Source organism: Thunnus maccoyii, chromosome 14 (genome assembly GCF_910596095.1).
Source record: "Thunnus maccoyii chromosome 14, fThuMac1.1, whole genome shotgun sequence".
Taxonomy (NCBI): Eukaryota; Metazoa; Chordata; class Actinopteri; order Scombriformes; family Scombridae; genus Thunnus; species Thunnus maccoyii.
Window position 1 is genome coordinate 9,297,893 of NC_056546.1, and position 20,532 is coordinate 9,318,424.

At 37.4% G+C, this 20,532-nt stretch overlaps 3 protein-coding genes across 5 annotated transcripts in view; 1 reads left to right on the plus strand and 2 right to left on the minus strand.

The window, feature by feature from the left end:
- Positions 1-1,548: 1,548 nt before the first annotated feature.
- On the minus strand, positions 1,549-10,895 carry LOC121911448 (cytochrome P450 3A30-like). The gene is made up of 13 exons (XM_042432937.1): positions 10,360-10,895; positions 10,125-10,218; positions 8,913-8,965; positions 8,222-8,321; positions 7,261-7,374; positions 7,064-7,149; positions 6,792-6,934; positions 6,560-6,684; positions 4,816-4,894; positions 3,681-3,841; positions 3,334-3,560; positions 1,838-2,000; positions 1,549-1,742 (listed from the first exon to the last, which is right to left on the minus strand). Exons 1-13 carry the CDS (start codon positions 10,587-10,589, stop codon positions 1,653-1,655), a joined length of 1,665 nt encoding a protein of 554 aa, XP_042288871.1. The 5' UTR covers positions 10,590-10,895; the 3' UTR covers positions 1,549-1,652.
- mrpl57 (mitochondrial ribosomal protein L57) overlaps positions 1,884-20,532 on the plus strand; it is a 25,796-nt gene continuing 7,147 nt past the window's right edge. Inside the window, exons 1-2 of one of the 3 annotated variants that reach the window (XM_042432941.1) lie at positions 1,884-1,963; positions 13,240-13,330. The gene's annotated coding sequence lies outside the window, so the exon portion shown is untranslated. Of the gene's footprint in view, positions 1,964-11,317; positions 11,476-13,239; positions 13,331-13,364; positions 13,426-20,532 lie in introns of those variants that run through there. The other 2 variants (XM_042432940.1, XM_042432942.1) reach the window with 2 other exon arrangements.
- The window catches only part of LOC121911449 (cytochrome P450 3A30-like), a 10,723-nt gene continuing 2,890 nt past the window's right edge, over positions 12,700-20,532 (minus strand). The window contains exons 5-13 of the mRNA XM_042432938.1: positions 18,642-18,755; positions 18,445-18,530; positions 18,172-18,314; positions 17,943-18,067; positions 16,178-16,256; positions 15,022-15,182; positions 14,675-14,901; positions 13,215-13,377; positions 12,700-13,119 (exon numbers count right to left, since the gene is read on the minus strand). Of these exons, the coding sequence (XP_042288872.1) occupies positions 13,030-13,119; positions 13,215-13,377; positions 14,675-14,901; positions 15,022-15,182; positions 16,178-16,256; positions 17,943-18,067; positions 18,172-18,314; positions 18,445-18,530; positions 18,642-18,755 (1,188 nt within the window). The 3' untranslated portion in view covers positions 12,700-13,029. The remainder of the gene's footprint in view (positions 13,120-13,214; positions 13,378-14,674; positions 14,902-15,021; positions 15,183-16,177; positions 16,257-17,942; positions 18,068-18,171; positions 18,315-18,444; positions 18,531-18,641; positions 18,756-20,532) is intronic.

Consider the following 20,532-nt stretch of genomic DNA (forward strand, 5'->3'; position numbering starts at 1 on the left):
ACTTTTTCTCTAATCTTTGATTTTTGGTGATTTATTGGATCATTTGAACATTTATTGAAATGAAACCATGTGAGAAGTTTAGAAGGAAAAATCACTATTTGGTGGAGCTGTTAACAACTCATAGACATCTGAAATGTGACCTCGACTACATATTGCTTTTTGTAAGACATCAAAAGCCAAAAAGGTTGGAAACCACTGGTTTCATCTTTAACAATGTGTTGTATTTTAAAAGCTTGTTCTATTATCCATTGTGTCAAGTCTTCATCTGACAAGTAACTAAAGCTGTCAGATAACTGTAGTGGAATATAAAGTACAATATTTCCCTCTGAAATGTAGTGGAGTAGAAGTATAAAGTAGACATCTGTGACATCACAAAAATACCTTTGAAAATGCAATCTTCCAGTGGACAAAAGATGAAAAATAGAAAAATAATGTTGGGAACCGGACAGGTGAGTGGTATCGATTTAACACTTGGCAAAAAAAGGAACAAAAAGGAATATTTCCCAAAATCACAGATTATTCTTTAAATTGACAAAATGAGTGCAATATGGACTACAAAACGGCCCAAACCTGTTATAAATGGATTGTATGTTCTCCTAGTGGCAGTTTGGGTTTTCTGCTCGGTCTGTTTCCATTTCTTTTTCTCTTTTGATATTTCTATCCATATAATTTGCAGTCAGAAATGGACAGTTGTAAAGGTTTAAGACAAACTAAAGAAATGTTTACTGTATTTTACTCAAGTCAGAGTACTTGTGTAGAAAATACAAGTTCATCATGTAAAGTTTCAGTCGTGAATCTGAGTCAACCACTGGGTGGAGACAAATATCCATCAATGATACATGATACAGTTACAGACATCAGTTTAAGGTCCAAATTATTACCATCATTATAAAACTGGAACACAACATGCAATGGTCAGGTTTTCAAACTCATAGTTCAATCAGTCAATCAATCAATTTTTATTTATATAGCGCCAAATCACAACAAAAGTCATCTCAAGGCACTTTTCACATAGAGCAGGTCAAGACTCTTTAATTTACAGAGACCCAACAATTCCCCCATGAGCAAGCACTTGGCAACAGTGGTAAGGAAAAACTCCCCTTTAACAGGTAGAAACCTCAAGCAGAACCCGGCTCTTGGTTAGTTGTGATATTTCTGAAACATATAGTGGTATTTGGATATTTATCTGGATAAAATAATATTAGATCATAAAGCTTGTATACAGTTAAGTATATGAAATGACAAAATCCACAATGCTGACAATGTAAAAAATGACTGGTATGGTGCTAGAAAAGCAAAATAATGCAAAATGAGACAATAAGATGGGTGTTAGGATCAGTTTATGCTAGTCAACATATCATTATATAGTTTTGTTATAAAGATTCTCAGTGTGAGTCAATAAGAAAAGGAATTTTGTGCGTGCTTTTGTTTTTATAAACATTACAATAAATTCAAACATTGAAGATAATTTACAGAAAAGCAGAAAGGTGAATAAAATACATCTTGATTAGCGGCACTGTGAGAAAAATTAGATGCTGAAGGTGAAAATGAGTTTCAGGGTACAAACTTTAAATGTCATTCTGTTAGTCACATGTTAAAAACAAACAAATACAAAATAGTGACTTTGATAGGAATTCAGAAGCAACCTATATTTAGAGATCTTTGCTTTTCTGCTCTCTGGGAACAACCTGCAGTTTTATCGGCTTAATGGGCTGGGTTTTCCAATCCATCTCCAAGGGAATCTAAAGAAAGAAATGAATGTAAAAAAAACAGAGTAGTATGACAATCTGCATGCATGTGAAAGTGTGTGTTACTGTGGGTCGAGTGTAAGTCTTACCATGGTGTCTTTGCATGTTTCCAAGGTGTAACTCTGCAGGAGACGGACTATAACCATCTTCACTGTGAGGAGAGCGTAGCGCATCCCAATGCAGTTACGAGGACCGACCCCAAACGGCATGTACACGTACGGGTTCACCTCCTCCCCACTGTCTTTACTGAACCTGCACATACAGACGGATCATGAAGTCACCACTGGGAGAGAAGAGCTTAGTTTGTGTCAGTAAAAACCATCATCATCCCATAAAGTATTATTTCATGTAGTATATTAAGTCAGGTACAGAGGTATTGGTGTCAGGGCTGCACATTTAGTTGAATCTGTACTGATTTCTGATCAAATTACATCCTTACATTCTTCTCCCTCTTTGAAAAATCTAGATGTCTTTACTGAAAGTTTCAAGTTTTTACGTTCACATTTACATAAGTTGTATAGTGGACATATTATAGTAGACATACAAACTCCGATTTAAGGTTGGCACTGAGAAACTTTCCCCCTTCAGTAGATGAATGTGAAAACAGTGTTGTAGGTTGTACATCACCACCAACAGGTGTCTTCCTTAACAAATTGTCACTTAACCTCACCAGATGTTCCAATCCATCAACTTGAGGTTAAGATATTCCACAGGATGATGTTTGTGGTTTTGAGTGACATGTCTCAACAACTGTTGGAAGGATTGCAATGAAATGTGGTTCAGACATTCATGTTCCCCTCAGGCGCCCAAATGAACATTGAAATTGTTTTTTTCTTGCCATAATGATTCCTCCCTTCATAAAGAACTTACACTGTAAGTGATGAGGGACACAATCCACAGTCCTCTTCTGTGCAAAAATGTGTTTAAAAGTTTATCTGTAGCTAATATGAATCTTCAGCTGTCGAAATGAGTCAAATCGAGAAGATATCTTTCAACGTTACAGTCTTTTTAGTGCCAAAGTCCCCCTTTTTGTTACTATACTTCCACCGCAGCTCAACAGGGAAACACTGTCCAAGTAAACACAAAGAGGGAATTTGATGCGAAAAAGACTGTAAATGTGGCAAATATCCACTTGATATGATTAACTCAGGCTGCTTGACCCCATATAAGCTTCAGATAAACTTTTAAATGCATTTTTGCAAAAAATGACTGTGTGGCAACACTGTGGATTTTGGCTCCATGTTGAATGTTTATTTGAAGCGGATGTTTTAATAGCCAGTATGAACAGGAGGAATGATTACAGCGAGGAAAACCTCTTTCACTGTTCATTTGGACTGTTGAAATGGTGAACCTGTCCTTAAAATGTGTGTGTGTGTGTGTGTGTGACGCTGCTCCTAATCAACGCCAATGTCCGTCATCCCTAATTGGACACAGTAGTGAACGAACCAAAATTGGAACATTTAAGAAAAACGTATCAAACTCAAGTTATTTTCTCCTGCAGTAATTCAACTTTTGAGAACATATAAACATTTTCTTTTTACGTCATTAATATAAAGAATGAAACCTACATGCAGAGTGCAGTTACCTCTCAGGTCTGAAAAGCTCAGGGGAACTCCAAAAGCGTGGGTCCCTGTGAAGCATGGACAAAGGGATCCCAACCAGGGTTCCTTCAGGGATGGTGAGGCCATTGATCTGGACAGTTTTTTTGCACATCCTCTCGAGCCGAGGTGTGGTGGGAATCAAGCGCTGCGACTCAGAAACAACCTGGTCCAGGTACTGTAGACCGACCAGACTCTCATATGTAACAGGAGCCTACGGTCGAAAAATAAGAGAGCTATCAAACATAAACTTGAACAGAAACTATTTAATTTTCACTTCAGGACCACAGAAAATAACACAAATGGCAACACGTGACATGCAGAATTACTGTACATCTCTCGGTAGGTTGGCATCAATTTCTTCGTGCAAGGTCTGCATTGCATCAGGATTGGTTGCCAGATTATAAAGGATGTAAGTGAGAGTAATGCTGGTGGTCTCGTAGCCGCCAAAGATGAAAATGAAGGCCTGGGAAAGGATCTCGTGTTCAGTCAAGCCTACAAAAAAATAAGTTACCAAACATATCAACAGCTAGAAAACTACTTTCACAAGCTAAGACATTTTGAAATTTATCTCGAGCACGTCAAACATATACAGTGCACTTTTAAAAGATATTATAATTAAAGAGATGAAGGCTGACTCTAACTGTTTTCAGTTTTAAAAATCGTAGTGCAGCGTCATATTAGCCAAAAGGCAGGTTGTGATATGCACAAATATGAATGATGGATAGTAATATTTCATAAAGCAAGTTAAATCATAACTTTGTATCTCTCTTTGAGGGGATATAATATATATTTTATATAATATAAAATATGTCAAACTCATATTACAAGTATATGTGATGTGTGATCTGGGTTTATCCTGGTGATAGTTTTATACAGGTCTCTTAGAAAACAGTTCCTACATGAAACTGCTCACAACAAGGTCTGTGGATTATCTTGAGTAACTGGGTTATGATTTCTGGAAAGAGACATTTGCTATTGACTTTTTCAAATGTATTTTGGCGCTTTGAGTCCAGTTCCATTGGATTTGAGAGAAAGCAGACACCTCTATGGCCTATATCTCCAAAACTCGGCAACTCACACCAAAATGATCTAGATGGATAAATAGCGCTACAGGTAAGAGGAAAAATATGTATTTTTGATTTTGGGGTGAATTTTCCCTTTAATGATCAGTAGGCAAGTTTAAAGTTTGTTACTCTTCATGGTGTAAAGTAGACATATCATTTATCATGTTTAAGTTGAAACAAATAGAAATTCTTTTCAATAATAATAATAATAATTTAAATTATTTTTAAAAAATTGAACAATTTTGTGAGGAAAACTAACTTTCTTCGGTTGACTTTGTACAAGAATTGATTTGACTTGATAAAAGATGAAGAAATTGAATGTAACTTGAAAACAGTGACACAGTCGACTGTTTGTGTCCTACAGACTATTATGAATGATAAAGAACTGCGATGCGACCGTACCTTTACTTGGCTGTTCTTGTCCATCCTTTATCTCTGGTATCTCATTCTGAATCATCACCTGCAGGAAGTCTGCTCGAACCTACAGCAGCACAGAGAACATTCAACATTGGACACAAATGGAAAAGAAACTGCTGCAAAACATATTAATTTAAAATGTGGGTGGTAATTATTTTAATGAGAGAATGGCAGAAAAAAAGTTAGCAAATATATTTGTAAAGCTAGAGGATGGTTAGCTTATAAAGACTGATAAAAGGGGGAAACAATTAGCCCCTGGCTTTGTCCAAAGATTAAAAAAAAATCTGCCTACTTGCACCACTATATATCACTAATTAACACGTTATATCTCGTTTGTTTAATCCATTTCAAAAACGAAACTGTAAACACAAGAAGTGGTTTACAGCAGGTTAATGTGTTGGACTGTTTCTTGGCTGGTGTTACACAAAATTCTGTGAATTTAAGCTAAACTTTATCTCCACTGCAATCATACTTTATCAGATACTTTATTATAAGAGCTGTTAGCAAACATGGTGCCTTTATAGTGGTTAGATAGGGTCACAAACTTTGATAGCTGTGATTTCGGTGTATTGAAATCAACATCATTAGAGGATTTATATTTACATAAAAGAGTCGACTAGATATGGACCAGAGTGGTGTTAGGGCTAAACATACAGACCTTCACACTACAGTTTCTGCTACTTTATCACAGCTAGCAAAATGTGTGCACTTATCAAAATACCATAGAGGCACCTTCTCAGTAACAGCTGCTATCAAAAATAAAGTATGTGTGTGAAAGTATGATTAAAGGTATACTATGCAGGATTTGTCGTTTGGTGTTTGTAAACACACCATTCAAAGTTGGCCCCACCTCCCGAGCTCAACGACACGAGAGCGAGGGAGAGAGAGAGCAGCAGTGGTGAAGCGAGCTAGAGAGTGAATGAAGAGAGGGAGCGGTTATGGTTATAACGGTTACGTTCTAAAGCACAAATAAACACACCCACCGCTTCGCACAACCCTGCGGGAAGGAGATGCATTGCCAGATTTGGTGGGAATGCAGCCGAACCACATGTTTTATCCTGTCTGCTGTGGCCTCTCTGCTCTGTGTGTGTGTGTGAAGCTCAGTCCTGCTCTCGGTCAGACAGACACAGGCACCTGCTCTCTTCATACATCCATGATACCAACAGAGAGCAGAGGAGAGAGACGGCGATGTAACCTGGTCACTACACTATGAGTCTCAACCTCACACCCTGCATGCCGTTATTGGATGGAGGCTACACAACCCCTGCCCAAAGGTTGATGCCCACAGACCTCCCAAACACAGCAAAATGATAAGAAAATACAGGCAGAGGGCAGGGTCTCATACTTCTAGTGGGTCATAAGTGATGACTGAGAGGGATTACTTTTGTATGCTATGCTGAAATGCCTAATTGGGTCACAGAATCTGATGGAAATAAACTGCGCCTGACCAAGAAATAGTGCGACTACACACATAACCCATTTTAAAACCACAGCTTTTCATTTTTACACTTAATTTTTTGTACAGATTAAACAAAAAAAGAGCTTTAGAGATTGATCTTGTTACTGTAAGACAAAGTCAGGTTAGCTGTTTCCCCCCAATTCCAGTCTTTGTCCTAAACTAAGCTAACCAGCTGCTGGCTGTAGCTTTATGCGTATTTCCCAAAATGTCAAACTATTCCTTTAATTCTCTACAACTTTTCCTTTCACTTGGTACAGATGAAATACTTACAGATTCATCTGAGTGATGCTGATCTTTAAAACTCTTAATGATGTTGTAGAAATAATCCACACTGTGTCTGGGCACGAATTCAATACCCAGAAACTTTAACAGACGTGAACCAAAGGGAAACATCACTGAAAGGAGACCAAAGTGTTGTCAACCAAAATGTACAGACTAGTGATAATAAGGTTCTCATGTTTACATGATCTTGACCTATTACAGAGTTGACAGGAATACATACTTATTAAAAAGAAAACTAAAAAACGGAAGTTAAAAATCTTCTTGAGATGAACAATAAGGGGGTCATCTGGATTGTTGATGGAGTCTGCTTCAACACTGAAGGACGCACTTGTGATGACGTCCAAGCTGTAAGGTGCCACGAATCTACAGCAGAAAAAACAGAGAGGTGGTTTTCTTTTAAAAAAATCACAGGGATACTTGATGCCATATTCATTTATTTTTATGAGAAACAATGTAATCTTGTACTGGCATATAAACAAAATAACTTCATACTGTTTGATATCGATGGGTTCATCCAGATTTCTTTGTCCAAGACCTTCAATGAGTCGGTCTGCATAGCAAGCCACAATGGGAAACACCTTCAAAAAAGAGGAGTTGTGTGATGTTGATAATGTACTGTACATATTTACCTTTGCACCTTCTTTCAGTTGGTCTATGTGGTGGTTAATGCGCTCAGATATGCTACCAACCTGTTTCAGTCTTCCACTGGTGAAGCACGGTGATAAAGTGCTCCGAATTCTTTTCCATCTTTCATCTTTAACATTTGTAATTGCATCATCCAGAGGTCCTTCCACTGCATTATCCTGTGAACATGAGTACAGTTTAGAAGAAACTTGATTCTTGTTCAATTTGCTTCCTCCGACATTTCTTCTACTCAGATCACACAACTAATTTTTAACTGACAATAAGAGTGTTTTCTGGCTCAGAGCTGAATCATCATACAATTTTCTTTATTTGATTTGAATATTTATGTACCTACAGGACACACCAAACCAAAGGGATAACATATTGAGAACACATACAGTATTTCCAACATAAAATGATATGAATATATAATTTTATGTTTTGGCCTCTTGAGCCAGGTCATAACACTTCCTAATGGACTTACACTGTAAGTAATGGGGGTCAAAATCCACAGTCCTCCTTCTGTGCAAACATGTATTTAAAAGTTTATCTGAAGTTAATATGAAGGTTCAGCGTCCAAATTAGTCAAATCAAGTAGATATCTTTCAACATTACAGTCTTTTAAGTGCCAAAGTCCCTCTTTTTATGAGAGATAAATGAGATATGAATTAAAATTATGAAATAGTCCTCGGCCTGATAGGGTGGACACAATATGGTTCACATATCCACATCAGTCTAAAAACATACACAGTCATTTGCTGCTAATTTAAAGAAGTAAAATATAAAGAAGTGATTCCAAAGTGTCTCGCCACTTTTGTAATTGCAAAGAAAAAAGGACCCTGTGTTGGCCAACTGTAAACTTTCCCCAACTTACTTGCAGAGTGCTGCATGGACTTCCCAGAGTTGCAATGTGATAAACAACAAATACAAATACATAATGAAATAGAAACTCACTGCGAATGTTATCAGGTCATTGAACATGATATGATGAATACACGAATACCAGCAACAAGATGAGTCTCTTACCCTGCGGTTGGTAAACACAGTGTAGCACTCCTTCAGCATCACAGTTTTAATAATCTCAGGGTCTGACACCATTATAACTGGTGATCGTGCGTCAAACAACCTGCACAAAAACACAACATCACAGTATGAAGTATGGGCTATTGATTAAACATGAAAACATTATAAAACATCCACATGAGCTTAAATACAGGATTAAATATGTATTGATCTACATTTTAGCCATTTCCTACAGGGAAAGAAATGTCTTTATTCTTCTGTGACAGGATATCCTTTCACAATAAACACTGGTTATCCTTATAATTATGTACATTATTATGTCCCCGTCATATATTAGGATACAGGTACACAAGTTTATTTATGCTTGCACTAGCTCAGTGATTCCCAACCATGGTTACAGGTACCCCAGGGGGCACTTCTGCAGTTTGCTACGGGCAAATGTGAGTAGCTCAGCCAATTTGAAAAACTATCAATTAAAATTTGGTGAAAAATATATATGTGTATATAATATATATGTGTGTATATATATATATATATATATATATATATATATATATATATATATATATATATATATATATATATATATATATACACACACACACACACACACACACACACACACACACACACAAACACACACACATACATATATATACATATATACATATAAACATATCTGTACACAACTCACCCCCAGACATCTCCATACTTGGCTTGGCACTCTCGGTCAAAGGGAAGCAATCCCTAAAAGCAGGAACATGAATTTAAGGGTGAAAAAGTTAAAGGGCTACAGAGGCTCCAACAGGTACGAGTAAACTCATTAAGTGTACATTGATAAGGCAAGCGATATCTGCCAAGCACTGCTGTGTCCCATAGTCAGTGGTGGAAAAAAACAAAGTACATTTATTCAAATACTATACTTAAGTACAATTTTAAGGTACTTGTATTTTACTTTAGTATTTATATTTTATGCTACTTGCTACTTTATACTCCACTACATTTATTCGACAGCTTTAGTCACTTTTCAGATGAAGATTTGACACAATGAATAATAGAACAAGCTTTTAAAACACAACACATTGTTGAAGATGAAGCCTGTGTTTTTCCAACCTTTTTGACTTTTGACGTCATACAAAAAGCAGTGTGTAGTCGAGGTCACATTTCAGATGTCTATGAGTTGTTAACAGCTCCACCAAATAGTGATTTTTCCTTCTAAACTTCTCACATGGTTTCATTTCAATAAATGTTCAAATGATCCGATATTTCACCAGAAATCAAAGATTAGAGAAAAAGTCCTAAACCTGAAAACAGATTTGTGTATCAGAACTTTGTTTTTTCTTCTTTCCTCTCCCATTAAACATCTCACGATCCCTTAGATTTATCTGGTGACCCTTTGGAGGGGCCTGACCCCTAGGTTGGGAACCACTGGACTAAACTAGCTAAATGTATATAAAGTAGTTGAAACTAGCTCAACCTCCAGCAGCTACAACAGCAACATGCTGCTTACACACTGACGCTTCAGTATTAATAATCTAATGATGTCATATATAGTAATATATCAGTCAGAGAGACCAAACCACTACTTTTATTGCAATACTTTAACTACATCAAGCTGCTAATACTTATGTACTTTTAGCTTGCGTAGGATTTTTCGTGCAGGACTTGTCCTTGTAATGGAGTTTTTGTACATTGTTGTATTGGTACTTTTACTTGAGTAAAGAATCTAAGTATTTCTTCCACCACTGTTCATGGTCTAAAAGAGTAAAAAAGCTTTTATTATAATCAAATTTACACACAATGAGAACATTATAAAGACCTCAAATCTAATTCTTATTGTCAAATCAGTCAACTAAGATTTGTGTTTGTGTATGTGTATATGTGTGTGTGTGTGTGTTTGTGTCACCTTTCTGAAGTACATCAGTGTTCCAACAAAAGGCAAAGGCCTTGGTCCGGAGATTCCCAGCTTTTTAAAAAAACTATATGGCCAAATGCCATACCTACATTATAATAAGAAAGAATTGTTACACAAGCAGGGATCATTACATAACAACAGATTGACAAACAATCACCATGGTAAGATTGCAGATCAGCCATAAAAATGCCTGCAAGTTGCAGAAAAAGGTACAGAAATTACTCACAGCAATAACAAGGCGAAAAAGAGAGCCAGTAAAGTCCAGGTGGTTGCTGAAAACATTGCGAAGAAAAACATTTTGACTGTGTGCAGAGGGAAATCAGCTGAGGACAATCTGGGGAAAATGAGGAAATGTTCTTCAAAACAAGCCACCTTATCTGCCCTGAGGGGGAGGGGCCTGGAGGCAGGAGGCAGGGAGAAATAAGTGTTTATGTAGCCTAACTCATAAACATCCATAACTGTGGGATGTGACACAAGATACTAAATAAATGGACTTACAAGACAAAAATGAACAATAAAAGTGAAAAGAAACACAATTATGTCAATAAGTTGTAATGTTATTCAATTATATAATTGTGCCATATTTGCGGCAGAACTCAAACAACCATCCATAAAAACCTTCACCAGCAGGTCACTTTCACTGGACTTTACATTGTACCAACCTCCAGTGTTACATAATTTAATTATTTATTGCACATGTCACATTTAATTTTTGCACTTGACCCCATTTTTTGGTCTGCAGCACAGTCCATATCTCCTTTGTACAGTCAATATTTCATCTTCTTTATATCCCACTTCAAAACTATTGTTATTCCATTCTGTAAAATAGATTTTAAACTTAAAATTTTCAATTAATTTTAATACTATTTTGTTCATTTTATTATTTCATTATTACTATTATTATTATCATTAGTAGTAGTTGTTGTACTGGTAGTAGTAGTAGTAGTAGTAGTAGCATTACCTTACTCTTGTTATATTGTTATTCTTCAGATCTCGCGAGAGTGATCATATTAACCCAAACCATGATGTTTCTCTGACCCTAACCAAGTGTTTTTTTTTGTGCTTTAACCTAACCAGATCTTAACCGCAGCCGTTGTTACACCATGAAACACAATTATTTTGTACAATGACAAACAACGCGCACAATGAAGGAGCAACTCGTACAAATCTCGCGAGACTTTCGCAAATCTATGGTTACCATCCAGACACGATACCCTCGCTTCGCTTCTCGCATTTTTACCCCGTTTCCTTTGGCCCTCGTCTTATCAAACTGCCTGAATCTGGGCGTTTTTTCATCTTGTCGTCGGAAAGTGAACTAGATTTGTCATATTTAGAGAGTGAGGTAAGGAACAAATGTATTTCTGTCGGTATAAAGTGTGAGTTTGAAGCATGCCCCTGGTCCCTAACGTTAGGCTACAGCTAAGCTAACATCACACTGCAGCACTGTCTCTGCAAGTTAATATTGAGGTCATATTTTCATGATACGGGTGTAACGAGACTTCACGTAAATAAACGAAGCTTTATTCAGCAGAGGGTGGGAACACTAATTTAATCGTCTGTTGACATTTTAAAGGATGTTGTGCTGGTTGATGCATCTTTTCTTTTTAAAACTCATGCAATCTCCTGACATTTACAGTAGACCTTTTTTACAGCTGAGATTTTGGCATGTTATAACAGGTAAAACACAGGTGAAACTAATAAATTTGAGATAGGCTGCAATTGATGAAGGTGCGTCATGTCCAGGGTCCTGATACATATTGTGGTTGTATGATGGTTCAACTGGTGTGTTTTACTGGGTCACTTTAATGGAGGTGAGCCAACGTTAATGTTATCAGCTTCACCTGTGCTTTTCCTGCTATTACAAGTCAAACTCTGCGTATTCTTCTACTTTTTACTTTTAGTATGCACTACAGTTGCCCTTACATGCATGTTGTATGCATACAATTAGGACGTACTACTTTACTCTAAAAAAAGTACTTTTGATATTTCTATCCATATAATTTGCAGTCAGGAATGGACAGTTGTAAAGGTTTAAGACAAACTAAAGAAATGTTTACTGTATTTTACTCAAGTCAGAGTACTTGTGTAGAAAATACAAGTTCATCATGTAAGGTTTCAGTCATGAATCTGAGTCAGCCACTGGGTGGAGACAAATATCCATCAATGATACATGATACAGTTACAGACATCAGTTTAAGGTCCAAATTATTACCATCATTATAAAACTGGAACACAACATGCAGTGGTCAGGTTTTCAAACTGGGCAGGTCAAGACTCTTTAATTTACAGAGACCCAACAATTCCCCCATGAGTAAGCACTTGGCAACAGTGGTAAGGAAAAACTCCCCTTTAACAGGTAGAAACCTCAAGCAGAACCCGGCTCTTGGTTAGTTGTGATATTTCTGAAACATATAGTGGTATTTGCTTATCTGGATAAAATAATATTAGATCATAAAGCTTGTATACAGTTAAATATAAGAAATGACAAAATCCACAATGCTGACAATGTAAAAAATGACTGGTATGGTGCTAGAAAAGCAAAATAATGCAAAATGAGACAATAAAATGGGTGTTAGGATCAGTTTATGCTAGTCAACATATCATTATATAGTTTTGTTATAAAAGATTCTCAGTGTGAGTCAATAAGAAAAGGAATTTTGTGCGTGCTTTTGTTTTTATAAACATTACAATAAATTCAAACATTGAAGATAATTTACAGAAAAGCAGAAAGGTGAATAAAATACATCTTGATTAGCGGCACTGTGAGAAAAATTAGATGCTGAAGGTGAAAATGAGTTTCAGGGTACAAACTTTAAATGTCATCCTGTTAGTCACATGTTAAAAACAAACAAATACAAAATAGTGACTTTGATAGGAATTCAGAAGCAACCTATATTTAGAGATCTTTGCTTTTCTGCTCTCTGGGAACAACCTGCAGTTTTATCGGCTTCATGGGCTGGGACTTCCAATCCAACTCCAAGGGAATCTAAAGAAAGAAATGAATGTAAAAAAAACAGAGTAGTATGACAATCTGCATGCATGTGAAAGTGTGTGTTACTGTGGGTCGAGTGTAAGTCTTACCATGGTGTCTTTGCATGTTTCCAAGGTGTAACTCTGCAGGAGATGGACTATAACCATCTTCACTGTGAGGAGAGCGTAGCGCATCCCAATGCAGTTACGAGGACCGACCCCAAACGGCATGTACACGTACGGGTTCACCTCCTCCCCACTGTCTTTACTGAACCTGCACATACAGACGGATCATGAAGTCACCACTGGGAGAGTAGTTTGTGTCAGTAAAAACCATCATCATCCCATAAAGTATTATTTCATGTGGTATATTAAGTCAGGTACAGAGGTATTGGTGTCAGGGCTGCACATTTAGTTGAATCTGTACTGATTTCTGATCAAATTACATCTGTTTCTTCTCCCTCTTTGAAAAATCCAGATGTCTTTACTGAAAGTTTCAAGTTTTTACGTTCACATTTACATAAGTTGTATAGTGGACATATTATAGTAGACATACAAACTCCGATTTAAGGTTGGCGCTGAGAAACTTTCCCCCTTCAGTAGATGAATGTGAAAACAGTGTTGTAGGTTGTACATCACCACCAACAGGTGTCTTCCTTAACAAATTGTCACTTAACCTCACCAGATGTTCCAATCCATCAACTAGAGGTTAAGATATTCCACAGGATGATGTTTGTGGTTTTGAGTGACATGTCTCAACAACTGTTGGAAGGATTGCCATGAAATGTGGTTCAGACATTCATGTCCCCCTCAGGTGCCCAAATGAACATTGAAATTGTTTTTTTTCTTGCCATAATGATTCCTCCCTTCATAATGAACTTACACTGTAAGTGATGAGGGACAAAATCCACAGTCCTCTTCTTTGCAAGCTCATATGAATCCTCAGCTGTCGAAATGAGTCAAATCGAGTAGATATCTTTCAACGTTACAGTCTTTTTAGTGCCAAAGTCCCTCTTTTTGTTACTATACTTCCACCGCAGCTCAACAGGGAAACACTGTCCAAGTAAACACAAAGAGGGAATTTGATGCGAAAAAGACTGTAAATGTGGCAAATATCCACTTGATATGATTAACTCAGACTGTTCGACCCCATATAAGCTTCAGATAAACTTTTGCAAAAAATGACTGTGTGGCAACACTGTGGATTTTGGCTCCATGTTGAATGTTTATTTGAAGCGGATGTTTTAATAGCCAGTATGAACAGGAGGAATGATTACAGCGAGGAAAACCTCTTTCACTGTTCATTTGGACTGTTGAAATGGTGAACCTGTCCTTAAAATGTGTGTGTGTGTGTGTGTGTGTGTGTGTGTGACGCTGCTCCTAATCAACGCCAATGTCCGTCATCCCTAATTGGACACAGTAGTGAACGAACCAAAATTGGAACATTTAAGAAAAACGTATCAAACTCAAGTTATTTTCTCCTGTAGTAATTCAACTTTTGAGAACATATAAACATTTTCTTTTTACGTCATTAATATAAAGAATGAAACCTACATGCAGAGTGCAGTTACCTCTCAGGTCTGAAAAGCTCAGGGGAACTCCAAAAGCGTGGGTCCCTGTGAAGCATGGACACAGGGATCCCAACCAGGGTTCCTTCAGGGATGGTGAGGCCATTGATCTGGACAGTTTTTTTGCACATCCTCTCGAGCCGAGGTGCAGTGGGAATCAAACGCTGCGACTCAGAAACAACCTGGTCCAGGTACTGTAGACGGACCAGACTCTCATATGTAACAGGAGCCTACGGTCGAAAAATAAGAGAGCTATCAAACATAAACTTGAACAGAAACTATTTAATTTTCACTTCAGGACCACAGAAAATAACACAAATGGCAACACGTGACATGCAGAATTACTGTACATCTCTCGGTAGGTTGGCATCAATTTCTTCGTGCAAGGTCTGCATTGCATCAGGATTGGTTGCCAGATTATAAAGGATGTAAGTGAGAGTGACGCTGGTGGTCTCGTAGCCGCCAAAGATGAAAATGAAGGCCTGGGAAAGGATCTCGTGTTCAGTCAAGCCTACAAAAAAATGAGTCACCAAACATATCAACAGCTAGAAAACTACTTTCACAAGCTAAGACATTTTGAAATTTATCTCGAGCACGTCAAACACATACAGTGCACTTTTAAAAGATATTATAATTAAAAGAGATGAAGGCTGACTCTAACTGTTTTCAGTTTTAAAAATCGTAGTGCAGCGTCATATTAGCCAAAAGGCAGGTTGTGATATGCACAAATATGAATGATGGATAGTAATATTTCATAAAGCAAGTTAAATCATAACTTTGAATCTCTCTTTGAAGGGATATAATATATATTTTATATAATATAAAATAAACTCAAACTCATATTACAAGTATATGTGATGTGTGATCTGGGTTTATCCTGGTGTTAGTTTTATACAGGTCTCTTAGAAAACAGTTCCTACATGAAACTGCTCACAACAAGGTCTGTGGATTATCTTGAGTAACTGGGTTATGATTTCTGGAAAGAGACATTTGCTTTTGACTTTTTCAAATGTATTTTGGCGCTTTGAGCACCACAAGCTGAGCGCCATCCAGTTCCATTGGATTTGAGAGAAAGCAGACACCTCTATGGCCTATATCTCCAAAACTCGGCAACTCACACCAAAATTATCTAGATGGATAAATAGCGCTACAGGTAAGAGGAAAAATATGTATTTTTGATTTTGGGGTGAATTTTCCCTTTAATGATCAGTAGGCAAGTTTCAAATTTGTTACCCTTCATGGTGTAAAGTAGACATATCATTTATCATGTTTAAGTTGAAACAAATAGAAATTCTTTTCAATAATAATAATAATAATTTAAATTATTTTTTAAAAATTGAACAATTTTGTGAGGAAAACTAACTTTCTTCGGTTGACTTTGTACAAGAATTGATTTGACTTGATAAAAGATGAAGAAATTGAATGTAACTTGAAAACAGTGACACAGTCGATTGTTTGTGTCCTACAGACTATTATGAATGGTAAAGAACTGCGATGCGACCGTACCTTTACTTGGCTGTTCTTGTCCATCCTTTATGTCTGGTATCTCATTCTGAATCATCACCTGCAGGAAGTCTGCTCGAACCTACAGCAGCACAGAGAACATTCAACATTGGACACAAATGGAAAAGAAACTGCTGCAAAACATATTAATTTAAAATGTGGGTGGTAATTATTTTAATAAGAGAACGGCAGAAAAAAAAGTTAGCAAATATATTTGTAAAGCTAGAGGATGGTTAGCTTATAAAGACTGATAGAAGGGGGAAACAATTAGCCCCTGGCTTTGTCCAAAGATTTAAAAAAAATCTGCCTACTTGCACCTCTAAATATCACTAATTAACACGTTATATCTTGTTTGTTTAATCCATTTCAAAAACGAAACTGTAAACACAAGAAGTGGTTTACAGCAGGTTAATGTGTTGGACTGTTTCTTGGCTGGTGTTACACAAAATTCTGTGAATTTAAGCTAAACTTTATCTCCACTGCAATCATACTTTATCAGATACTTTATTATAAGAGCTGTTAGCAAACATGGTGCCTTTATAGTGTTTAGATAGGGTCACAAACTTTGATAGCTGTGATTTCGGTGTATTGAAATCAACATCATTAGAGGATTTATATTTACATAAAAGAGTCGACTAGATATGGACCAGAGTGGTGTTAGGGCTAAACATACAGACCTTTACACTACAGTTTCTGCTACTTTATCACAGCTAGCAAAATGTGTGCACTTATCAAAATACCATAGAGGCACCTTCTCAGTAACAGCTGCTATCAAAAATAAAGTATGTGTGTGAAAGTATGATTAAAGGTATACTATGCAGGATTTGTCGGTTGGTGTTTGTAAACACACCGTTCAAAGTTGGCCCCACCTCCCGAGCTCAACGACACGAGAGCGAGGGAGAGTGAGAGCAGCAGTGGTGAAGCGAGCTAGAGAGTGAAGGAAGAGAGGGAGCGGTTATGGTTACAACGGTTACGTTCTAAAGCACAAATAAACACACCCACCACTTCGCACAACCCTGTGGGAAGGAGATGCATTGCCAGATTTGGTGGGAATGCAGCCGAACCTCATGTTTTATCCTGTCTGCTGTGGCCTCTCTGCTCTGTGCGTGTGTGTGTGTGTGTGTGTGTGTGTGTGAAGCTCATCCCTGCTCTCGGTCAAACAGACACAGGCACCTGCTCTCTTCATACATCCATGATACCAACAGAGAGCAGAGGAGAGAGACGGCGATGTAACCTGGTCACTACACTATGAGTCTCAACCTCACACCCTGCATGCCGTTATTGGATGGAGGCTACACAGCCCCTGCCCAAAGGTTGATGCCCACAGACCTCCCAAACACAGCAAAATGATAAGAAAATACAGGCAGAGGGCAGGGTCTCATACTTCTAGTGGGTCATAAGTGATGACTGAGAGGGATTACTTTTGTATGCTATGCTGAAATGCCTAATTGGGTCACAGAATCTGATGGAAATAAACTGCGCCTGACCAAGAAATAGTGCGACTACACACATAACCCATTGTAAAACCACAGCTTTTCATTTTTACACTTAATTTTTTGTACAGATTAAACAAAAAAAGAGCTTTAGAGATTGATCTTGTTACTGTTGGACAAAGTCAGGTTAGCTGTTTCCCCCCGTTTCCAGTCTTTGTCCTAAACTAAGCTAACCAGCTGCTGGCTGTAGCTTTATGCGTATTTCCCAAAATGTCAAACTATTCCTTTAATTCTCTACAACTTTTCCTTTCACTTGGTACAGATGAAATACTTACAGATTCATCTGAGTGATGCTGATCTTTAAAACGCTTAATGACGTTGTAGAAATAATCCACACTGTGTCTGGGCATGAGTTCAATACCCAGAAACTTTAACAGACGTGAACCAAAGGGAAATATCACTGAAAGGAGACCAAAGTGTTGTCAACCAAAATGTACAGACTAGTGATAATAAGGTTCTCATGTTTACATGATCTTGACCTATAACAGAGTTGACAATACATACTTATTATAAGGATAACTAAAAAACGGAAGTTAAGAATCTTCTTGAGATGAACAATAAGGGGGTCATCTGGATTGTTGATGGAGTCTGCTTCAACACTGAAGGATGCACTTGTGATGACGTCCAAGCTGTAAGGTGCCACGAATCTACAGCAGAAAAAACAGAGAGGTGGTTTTCTTTTAAAAAAATCACAGGGATACTTGATGCCATATTCATTTATTTTTTATGAGAAACAATGTAATCTTGTACTGGCATATAAACAAAATAACTTCATACTGTTTGATATCGATGGGTTCATCCAGATTTCTTTGTCCAAGACCTTCAATGAGTCGGTCTGCATAGCGAGCCACAATGGGAAACACCTTCAAAAAAGAGGAGTTGTGTGATGTTGATAATGTACTGTACATATTTACCTTTGCACCTTCTTTCAGTTGGTCTATGTGGTGGTTAATGCGCTCAGATATGCTACCAACCTGTTTCAGTCTTCCACTGGTGAAGCACGGTGATAAAGTGCTCCGAATTCTTTTCCATCTTTCATCTTTAACTGTTGTAATTGCATCATCCAGAGGTCCTGCCACTGTATTATCCTGTGAACATGAGTACAGTTTAGAAGAAACTTGATTCTTGTTCAATTTGCTTCCTCCGACATTTCTTCTACTCAGATCACACAACTAATTTTTAACTGACAATGAGAGTGTTTTCTGGCTCAGAGCTGAATCATCATACAATTTTCTTTATTTGATTTGAATATTTATGTACCTACAGGACACACCAAACCAAAGGGATAACATATTGAGAACACATACAGTATTTCCAACATAAAATGATATGAATATATAATTTTATGTTTTGGCCTCTTGAGCCAGGTCATAACACTTCCTAATGGACTTACACTGTAAGTAATGGGGGTCAAAATCCACAGTCCTCCTTCTGTGCAAACATGTATTTAAAAGTTTATCTGAAGTTAATATGAAGGTTCAGCGTCCAAATTAGTCAAATCAAGTAGATATCTTTCAACATTACAGTCTTTTAAGTGCCAAAGTCCCTCTTTTTATTACTATACTTCCACCGCAGCTCAACAGGGAAACACTGTCCGAGGAAACACAAAGAGGGAATTTGATGCTAAAAAGACTGTAAATGTGCCAAATATCTACTTGATATGACTAACTCAGACTGCTGAAGCCTCATATAAGCTTCAGATAAACTTTTAAATGCATTTTTGCACACACAAAATGACTGTGTGGACACATTTGTGGATTTTATCCCACATCACTTACATGGAAAGCTCGTTTGAAGGGGATCTTTTAATAGCCAGTATGAACAGTAGGAATGATCAGTGAGCAAAACCTCTTTCACTGTTCATTTGGGCACCTGACTGTTGTTTTAAGACAGACATGAAAAACTGTCAACCTATCCTTTAACACAAAGACTGGACAAGTGACTTTTTGGAGTCTTGCTGGTTGCCTAGCAACTGTTCAGAGGCGAGAAATAGTTTGGGAAATGAAGCCCTGTGAAATGATGAACTGTCATTTCCCAAAATGTCAAACTATCAACTCTCAGATTTTTTATTCCTACAAAAGAGAGCTTGGTTCTCAGTGAAACTTCCCTGAATAAAGTCCCTTTTGTCTCTGTCAACTTGATATTTTTATGTAAGCTGTTCCACAGTGTAGCACCAGTATAAGAAATAAAGCTTCTGGCTGCAGTATTACTGGAGGGACTTCACATGAACACACAATGGTCCTGGTGTCATAGCCATGTTGAATATGCACCATGGTTATTTGCAAGTGTAAGTATTCAGGCGCCCATAAATGATGTTTTCCATATAATGCAGCTTCTGTTCTGCCCTGAGCTACACAGGCAACAGTCCCACACTTCACGACGTGTTAAATAAACACTAAATATTTTGCATTACCTGTCAGTTGTTCCTAAATTATGCTTATGTACTAGTTCGTACATTTTACTAAAACCACAGATTAGAATCTTACTTCCCTAATTCAGCATGTTTCATTTCCCTATGTCGTTTACAAAACAGAGAAAAGTGTTTCTTGTTTTTTTCCAGCTGTCTCAGAAACTGTGTGTACAGTCTGGTGTAATCCTTGACCATAAATCTGCGACTGTGAACTACAGGATGTAGCTACAAATCCAAGCTGAGATGAGCTTAATTGCCTTCCGTACCTTATGGTTCAGCAAAACAAGATTGAGATATGAATTAAAATTATGAAATAGTCCTCGGCCTGATAGGGTGGACACAATATGGTTCACATATCCACATCAGTCTAAAAACATACACAGTCATTTGCTGCTAATTTAAAGAAGTAAAATATAAAGAAGTGATTCCAAAGTGTCTCGCCACTTTTGTAATTG

Excerpts from the sequence above, each read along its gene's own strand:
- LOC121911448 (XM_042432937.1), bottom strand. The coding sequence starts at position 10,589 with ATGGATGTTTATGAGTTAGGCTACATAAACACTTATTTCTCCCTGCCT. Across the intron at positions 8,966-10,124 it reads CACTGATGTACTTCAGAAAG|GGATTGCTTCCCTTTGACCG; the intron begins GTGACACAAACA and ends TCCTGCTTTTAG. Across the intron at positions 6,685-6,791 it reads TTTAGTTTTCTTTTTAATAA|TGATGTTTCCCTTTGGTTCA; the intron begins GTATGTATTCCT and ends GTCTCCTTTCAG.